Source organism: Equus przewalskii, chromosome 14, assembly GCF_037783145.1.
Source record: "Equus przewalskii isolate Varuska chromosome 14, EquPr2, whole genome shotgun sequence".
Taxonomy (NCBI): Eukaryota; Metazoa; Chordata; class Mammalia; order Perissodactyla; family Equidae; genus Equus; species Equus przewalskii.
In genome coordinates, this window is record NC_091844.1 from 3,898,545 (window position 1) to 3,907,887 (window position 9,343).

The window sequence follows — 9,343 nt, forward strand, 5'->3', positions numbered from 1 at the left end:
CCTGCGTGTGTGTTTTTAACAGCTTTGTTGAGGTACAGTTGGCATCCAGCAAACTGCCTCTGGGTAAAATGTACCATTTGATAAGCTTTGATCTATTTTTACACCTGTGAAGTAGTGGCCACAGTCAAGACACTAGGCACAGCCGTCTCTCCTGGGGTCTCAGGGGTCTCAGGGCCCTTGGCCGTTCCTCCTCTACCCTCCTCCTCTTCTCACGGGCAGCTGGTTTGATCTGTTTCCTGTTTGCCGCAGGGCAGCTCCAAATTGAGATTGCTTCTGTGGTGTATGGATCCCTCTCAGACTCAGCCTCTTGGGTCACTGTGGGTGAGAGTGCAAAGGGCAGATGTCTCACGGGTGAGTGAAGCTTCTAGATCAGACACGGGTGCCTCCCAAATCACCTTCCCCCGACGGTGGACTTCTTCTGAGAGGAAGGTGCATGTGTGCGTTGTTTCTAAAGTGGTCTTAGCAACTGATTCAGACTGGAGCAGACACCAAACCAGCCAGAGGTGGTTTGGGGTCTTGGGGAGTTAGAGCTCATTTTATGTCAGTTAGGGGTGAAATTTGTCAAATTGCACAGTGCGTTTTGAAGGCAGCTTTGGAAGGACCTCTGGCTCCAGGTTGGCAGAGTTGCCATAGTGACCCGCATGTGAGGCTGTGAGGCCCTCCAGAGAGCCCTGACCACAGGTCCGCACTTCCTTCCCACGCAGCCTGGGACAGTCTGCTGTTTCTCAGCAGTGGCCCCGTCTCTCATTCTCACTCTCTTACAACAGGTCCCGCTGGAAGAAGGTCTAAACAAAGCAATTCACTACTTCCGGAAAGAACTCGAGTACCAGGCGAACAATCAGTACATCCCCAAACCAAAGCCCGCGAGAATAAAGAAAGGACGGACGCGCCATAACTGAGACCTCACCTCCTGTTCACACTTGATGGGATGTATTTTTTTTTCTTTCTTCTTTTTTTTTAAAGAAAGACTTAAACAGGTGTCATGAAGAACAAACTGGAATTTCATTCTGAAGCTTGCTTTAAAGAAATGGATGTGCCTAAAAACTCCCCTCAAAAAACTGCAGATTTTGCCTTGCACTTTTTAAATCTGTCTTTTTATGTAAAATAGCATAGATGCATCTCTGCATATTTTCGAGTTTTTTATCTTGCTGTGAGAGCATACGTCGTGACTGTCGTTGACAGTTTTATTTACTGGTTTCTTTGTGAAGCTGAAAAGGAACATTAAATGGGGTGAAAAATGCCGATTTTATTTATAAAAGTGGGTACGTATAAAGGAGACGTTATACTATGCATAAAGGAAAACAGCAAAACAGAACCCAGCAGGATTGTCAGGTGGGTGGGGTGCCGGCATTTATCCTTTGGGCGGATAAAAGAATTCTGTTTGAGAGCTTTATGTTTCTTTTAATTCAGAATTTTTCCAAGGTCTAGTTTTTAGTTGCAAACTTGACTTTGAAGTATTTCTGTTGGTTATCATGATCAAGGATATTTGAAATCACTACTGTGTTGTGCTGCGTATTCTGGGTTGGGAGGGAGACAAAGTTAACGTATTCTTGGTTAACAGTGGTTAAATATGCTATTTTAATAAAATATTGAAACTCACTTTCAGTGTTAAATGTTGGCTTTCTGCTTTGCATGGTTCGTTGTTCGATTACTAAGAAAAATGTTGGAGAACTTAATTTAAAAGAAAATTCTGAAAACATCCAGGTCATTATAATACGTAATTTGGTGAGTGGATGTTGAAAACATTTATCTGCTACTTGAGCTGAATCAGTGCACATAGTATTAACTGCCATGTGGAGAGATTTTCAGATCTTGCCCAGGGTTGGAGTCATTGTGTCTCCTCTGGCAGCACAGACCAAATGGAGAAAAAGAAGCGCCATTTGTCATAATGATCTATCAACTAGACTCATTGAGTGAAAGCTTTAAGAGCTTTCTCTTTTGTTAAGAATTCTTTCCAGGTTTAGTGGTAGGAGTTTTTTACTGCTTTTATAGCAAATGGAAGAACAATGCAGTAAAATCAAGCCACACATTTTCCAAGTCAGTTGGCTCTGCCTGATAGCGACAAACCTGAACCAGCACCAAGGGGGTAAACCATCAGGCAGTTGGGCAAAATGCTTGCTTCCACGGCTAACCAGGGTAAAGTAGACTTGCCTGTCCTTCAAAGTCACCTTGGGATTTTTTTAACTGGACGTGGTGTTCCAATCAGAGTCTCTGGGCCAGGCCCAGGAAGCTGTGGTCTTGTTTCATGTATCCTGCTAAATTCTCCAAGAGATTCTGGAACCAAGGGTCGTGTTAGATTGGATGCGATGCGAGCGAGAGAGAAGACTCCAGGATGGTTTCTTATTTTTAGTTGTTGTTATTTTGGCCAAAACTAACTCATGCACCATTTACTGAGCAGGAATGAACAGAGCTGAGAAGCTCATTTGGGAACTACTAATGGTGACTGCAGACGTGAAGAAAGAGCATAGACATGGGGGTTTTGTGGAGCTAGCTGTACATTGCAGTTTGGGATCCCCAAAGCCCCAGGGTCCAGAACTCTTACTTTGTGACTTGCAGATATCTGGAATTCTTCTGTGGGATTCATTCTTTTGACTTTCTTCCCCGTGATTTTCATAAAATATTTTCAGGAAACAAGGAAGAAGGGGAAGAGGGATTATGTCTAATTCACCCTAAGGAAACATACAACACGTCCAGGAAAATAACATGAGCCTTGTGTTAGGCATATGCATGTCCCAGAGAGAGGATGGCAGTGCTGAGGGAACTTGGGGGTGGGTGGATGGGTGGCTAGGTGATAGCACCCCTGCATTGGGCATTGGCTCCTGACCCAGGCATCACTGCTCCTGCTGGCAGGGATAAGATAGGTACGACTTCTCTTCCTTCAGTGACAGTGAGCTCCAGCAAGGTGCAAGTTACAGAATCAGGATGGGCTGGATTGCAGCCATGCCCTCTTGGATGCTGAGCCCAGTCCACTGGCCCCAGGTAGAAGCTCAGAGTATCGTGGCCACTCCACGAGCCTGGGTGGAGTCTTTGATCACAGCCCTGGTGCTGGACAGGCTACCACTCTGTTAACGGTTCTCAGTTATGTGTGAACTTGACTTGATTCTCAACCTTGACGTTGTGTTGCCTGAAATGCTGGTCTGTTCATGACAGTGAGTTGTAGTTTGGTCTCATAAGAGAGACTGGGAAATCCGGCAAGTCCTCAGGGATTTCCTGGGGCAGAGAAGCTGTGAGTTTTAATGTTTCAATTTGCATATTAAAATGATTTGTGTGCCCTACCTAAGACTTTTCTGTGGTTGATTGTTACCTTTGATAGGGAATTGAAAAATTGCACAGCCCTGAGAACTGTTGCCTTGGTGCCCTGGGTAGGGACACACAGCGCTTCCAAGGCCTTAGCTGGCCTCTGTGGTTCTGATGACCCAGGCGAACCTCTGGTTTCCCCGTATTAGAAATTCTTTGTTGTGTCCCTTACCTTCAGCTTAGCCACACTGAGGAACAAGAGTCGTTCCTATTGACAGCTGTGCTATGAGAGGGAAAAAAGGGGGCATCTTATTATCAAGAATCTTAATTTCTTTTATCTCCCTCTAGGTGGGGCAGTGTCTAGGGGGGCTGGCATTGTTCCCTTCCCAGGTTGGTTAGGCGCTGATGTAACCCAGCAGGTTAGACTGGTTAACTAGTTTCTCCAGAGGACAGGCCTTGTGAGGAGCAACAGAATGTTCTGACACATTTCCGAACGGTTCCTTTTCCCCTCCTGATGCCAGAAGCACAAGATTTTTCTCTGCTCTTCACTATGAGAACCAGGTTGAGCTCCTGGAGATAAAACTCACAAAATTGTGGGCTGACCCCATGGCCTAGTGATTAAGTTCAGTGCACTCTGCTTCTGTGGCCTGGGTGTGGTTCTGGGCATGGACCTACATCACTTGTCAGTGGCCACACTGTGGTGGTGACCCACATACAAAATAGAAGAAGATTGGCACAGATGTTAGTTTGGGTTGAATCTTCCCCAGCAAAAAAAAAAAACCTCGCAAAATTGTGGGCCCCCTTCCCCATGACTGGCTCCTCCTGGATTTGTTAACTCAAATTTGTCCACACTGAGCCTCCAGCAATTCATCATTTATACTTCAGATTTTCCCACCTTTCCCACCTGCCCACTTGTTCTCCAGGAGCTTGCTGCCCTGGTAAGTTGTGATTCTCTGTACTCGCCTATCAACCTCTCCCATTGGGGGACAGCAGTTTGCCCTGTGACCTCACTTGTCTGATGGATCTAGGAAGAGTTGTTGATTTTTCGGTTTCTTCTGCTTTTTAGTTGGGGCAGAGTGGTGACATCCAAGGTCCTTGCATGTCAGTTAAAGGGTTTGTTCAAGAATCTTAATGTTTTTCAAAAGTCTTAGTATTTTAGTGCATTTTGAATTTTGTGTTTCTGTATTTTTTTTATACATTTTATTTGAAATAAAGTTAATGTGATGTAGTATAAATACCCAGGATGCAGGAGTCAAAATAGCTGGCTTTACCATTTGCCAACCATGAGAGGTTAGTTTTTGCAAAAAATGCCAAGAAGAGACTTTCATTTCCAAGAAGATGAAGCAAAGATGCTTTCCTGTTCTTCCTGCTAAGTACAATTTACAGTTCTAGACATTATGTAAAATAAACAGAAGACTCCAAAAGTGGATAAAGGCAGACCAACTAGGGACCTCAGGGCCTGAAGATATAGGCTGAACTCTGTCCCCCGAAAATTTACATGTTGGAACTTGTAACCCCCAGCACTCAGAATGTAACCATATTGGGAGATGAAGTCTTTAAAAGAGGTTATTAAGTTAAAAATGAGGTGGTTAGGGTGGGCCCTATCCAATCTGATTGGTGTTTTTATAAGGAGGAAATTTAGACAACATAGATGTGCATGTGCAGAGAAAAGCCCACGTGAGGACGCGGCAAATAGGTGGTCTTCTGCAAGCCAAGGAGAAGGGGCCTCAGGAGAAACCAAACCTGCCGCACATTGACCTTGGACTTCCCGTCTCCAGAACGTCTCTTATGAGAAATAAGTTTCTGTTGAAACCTCCCAGTCTCTAGTATTTCGTTATGGCAGCCCTAGCAAACTGATACAAGCTGTGAGTTCCCTGGGTTTTCTTTTTGTCTTAGACACGTGGAGCTGGAGAAGCCAGCAATCCAGAAATGCCAATGGCAGTCATAAGAAGCCCCAACAAAAACCTGTTCACTGTAGCCAACATACCAGGAAAGAGACGGCCTAGTAAAACACAACTTTTACAGTAATGGCTCTACTCCCGCCAAATACCACATGAAAAAGCTGCAGCCTCACCCTCATTGCCACCAGCAAAGATCACGTGGGGCCTGGAGTTCCATCCTTGCCTGGCTGTAACGAAACACCTTGACCTCTTTCCCAGCCCTCTCCTGTGGTATCAGAGAAGGCCTAGTGGCAGCTAGGGACTAGAAGGCCTGAGCTGGGACTTGCATCTCCAGTGGGTAGTAGTGACCCACTCTTCCTGGTATCAAGAGACCATGTGGAGAGCCTAGACTTCCACCTGCACCTGCAGTAAAGAGGTGGTGCCCCTCCTTTCACTCACTGGAGTGGTGTCAGGGGAGGCCTGCTAAAGCACAAGATTTAAATAAGACCCGGAGTTCTGTGGTAGAACACTCCAAACAACCAGGTTGCAATCACAAGTCACTCATCACACCTAGAACCACGAAGATCTCAAACTGAAAGAGAAAAGACAACAGCTGCCAACACTGAGATGACAGATGTTAGAATTATCTGACAAATATTTTAAGGCAGGCATCCTAAAAATACTTCAGTGAGCAATTATAATCATTGTTGAAACATGAAAAAGTAGAAGATCTCTGCAAAGAAGAAGAGATATAGAGAACTGAATGGAACTTTTAGAACTGGAAAGTAAAGTAACCGAAATAAAAGGCTCAGAATGAATTCAACAATAAAGCGGGGAGGACAAAGGAAAGAACCCATGCACTTGAAGATAAAATCATAGAAATCACCCAGTCTGAACAACAGAGGAAAAATAGACTGAAAAATAAAATGAACAGAGCTTTGGAGATATGTGGAAGTATAAGAAAAACTCTGTCATGTCGTTGAAGTTCCAAGAAAGGAGAAAGAGGTTGAGGCTGAAGAATTATTCCAAGAAAAAAGGGTTGACAGTTTTCTAGATTTGGCAAGACAACCTAAACCAACAGATTCAAAATGCTGAGTGAACACCAAATAGAATAAACCCAAAGAAATCCAAGCCTAAGACACGTCACAGTTGGACTGAAGACTAGAGCCAAAGGAAAAAGTCTCCAAAGCAGCCAGGGGACATGACACATTGTCTCCAGGGACAAAGCAGCCAGGGGATGTGACACATTGCCTCCAGGGACAAAATGATTAGAATGGCAGCAGGTTTCTCATCAGACACCATGGAGGTCAGAAATAGGTGGAACATCGTTTGAGTGCTGAAAGAAAAGAACTGTCAATGCAGAATTCTGTATCCAGTGAAAATGTTCAGAAATGGAGGGGAAATCAAGACATTCTCGTATAAAGGGAAACAATGAGAAGTTTTCACCAGCAGACCTACCCTAAAAGAACGACTAAATTAAATTTCTCTAAACAAAAAGGAAACAATAAAAGATGGAAACTTGGGACATTAGGAAGGAAGGACAAACATGAAACAAGCAAAAATATGGGTAAATGTAATAGGTTTTCTTTCTCCTCTTAAGTTTTCTAAATTATATTTAATAGTTGAGGCAAAAATTAGAACACTTGTCGTTTTCAATGTTTGTAAAGGAAATGAATAAGGCAACCATATTATAAATGTTGGAGGGTAGAGGAGGTAAGGTTTCCACTGTTCACTCAAACTGGTACAAGTTGACACTAGTAGATTTTTATATGTTATGTGTATATATAATGTAATACCTAGAGCAACCACTAAAAAAAGGTATGTAAAGAGATATACTCAAATGCATAAATAGAATTCTAAAAAAGAATTTAACCCATAGGAAAGCATGGGGGAAAAAAACAAGCAGAAAACAAAAAGTAAAATGGTAGATGTAAGCCTTAACATAATAATTACATTAAATGTAAATGGTCTAATGATACCAATTAAGAGACAGAGATTGACAGGGTAGCCTTTTTTTTAATGGCCCAACTATATGCTGTCTACAAGACTTTGAAAATATCAATAAAATTCACAAGCTTCTAGCAAGACTGACAAAACAGAGAAGGCAAATAACATTAGGAATGACCCAAGAATATCACTTACAGACATGAAAAGGATTATAAGGGAATGTTATGTACAACTCTGTACATAAATTTGACAATTTAGATGAAACAGACCAATTCCTGGAAAAGTAGAAACTACCACAATTTACCCAATATGAAATCTATAATTTGAATAGCTGTATAAGAAATTGAGTTTAACATGCCACAACTAGAAGGACCCACAACTAAAATATACAACTATATACTGGGGGGATTTGGGGAGAAAAAAAAATTGAATTTATAGTTTAAAACCTGTAGAAAAAGAAATCTCCAGGTCCAGAAGGATTCACTGGAGAATTCTACCAAACACTTAAAGAAGAATTCACGTGAGTTCTACACAATCTCTTCCAGAAACTGAAAGAGGAAGGAACACTTTCTAATTCATTTTATGAAGCCAACATTACTGTGACATCAAAACCGCACAAAAACAGTATAAAAAAGAACTACATACCAATATCCCTCATGAATATATGTGCAAATTTTTTAAATAAAATTTTTAGCAAATTGAAATCAACACTATAAGAACTATATACCATGATAAAGTGGAGTTTATTCCAGGGGTTACAAGGCTGGTTCAGAATTTGAAAATCTTAGTCAATATAATCCACCATTTTAACAACCTAAAGAAAAAACCCCTCAAGCCAGCCCTGATGGCCTAGTGGTTAAAGTTTGGCACTCACTGCTTCGGTGGCCTGAGTTCAGTTCCCGGGTGCCAAACCACACCGCTCGTCTGTCAGTAGCCATGCTGTGGCAGCAGCTCACGTAGAAGAACTAGAAGGACTTACAACTAGAATATACAACTATGTACTGGGGTTTGGGGGATGAAAAAGAAGGAAGATTGGCAACAGATGTTAGCTCAGAGTGAATCTTTTCCAGCAAGAAAAAAGGAAATCTGTTTTTAAAAAACCCTCATGATTATATCAAATGATGCTGAAAAATCAAATCATGTTAAATATTCTAGCTTTGTCATGGTGTGTGCTTAATGCCCTATGCTATCTTTTTGACAAAACCTGAATTTGAAAGATATTTTTAAATAGAGTGAGGAAAATTTACTAGGCTTTGAAAAGGATTAAATAGGAATCTATAATATCACTAAAGATGGAGTTTCATTAATTAAATATTAATGAAATAAAAACATTGAAAATACGAAAAAAAGAGATATGAGTAAAGGTGCTGACATCTGTTTTTCCTACTTTGAAAGGTGAGAGTGAGGTTGCAGTGATGTGATTCACAGATGTGAGGAGGAAACTATGAGGATGGTGTTTCTTTATCACTTCCCAGAACAGAACCATGTCTGACTCAGCTGGCCAACTGGAAGGCCATGCATGGATGGACGATTAATCAGAGTCTTCATTCCTAGCTTCACCGATCAAACAGCTGGAGGTAGAGTTCATCTGTCATCAGTGCGGTCAGGACCTGCGCAGCAGTGTTCCTATCGGCACTCGGGCTTCTTCAAAAACGAACGCTTACCAAGTTCCATTTCACATTTCCTGGTTTATCTTCACGAAATTTCTCAGCAAAACATTTTGGAAATCAGAAAAGAATAGGAGAGAGCTCAATTAACAACCCCACCAAAAAAACAGCCCTGAATTACCTCAGATGTACGCCACGCCATTTGTGATGGAGTCTATTCCACACTTTTCTCCTAGCTACTACATCTGGCTCTTACACAGCCTGCTTCTCAGTTTCGTTTTAACCCGGGTAGTGTCAGCAGTGGCATCATGTGATGTTTTTCTCTGCCCTCTCCCCAGGCTGTCTTACGTTTGGTGTGTTAGGCATCTGTTTTCAAGAGAGTAAATGTACTTCCAGTGGAAAGACACAGCTCTGTATAAATCCCAATTCCCTGGGTGTGCTTACCTGTTTTTCCCTGATGGCTACAGTGTGACTTGAGAAGCAGAGTAAAACACTAAACTACAGGAAAGTATTGGCCTGGTCGTAACCAAGCCTTCCTTGACTTCAGCTTATTGGTTGTATTGTAAGGAGGTGAATCCCTTTTGGCTCTAACATTTCTTCCAGAATCTAGCCTCACCTGCCCTCCTTCTATAAATACACTATGAGTTTTATCAGAGAGAAAAGTTTAGCCAA

General features: G+C 42.2%; 1 protein-coding gene across 6 annotated transcripts in view; it reads left to right on the forward strand.

Moving 5' to 3' along the window:
• UXS1 (UDP-glucuronate decarboxylase 1) overlaps nucleotides 1-1,599 on the forward strand; it is a 96,742-nt gene extending 95,143 nt beyond the window's left edge. For all 6 annotated transcript variants that reach the window (XM_070573344.1, XM_070573348.1, XM_070573343.1 and 3 more), the window contains one exon: nucleotides 768-1,599. In XM_070573344.1, the coding sequence (XP_070429445.1) occupies nucleotides 768-899 (132 nt within the window). In that variant the 3' untranslated portion in view covers nucleotides 900-1,599. The remainder of the gene's footprint in view (nucleotides 1-767) is intronic.
• The last annotated feature ends 7,744 nt before the right edge of the window (nucleotides 1,600-9,343 follow it).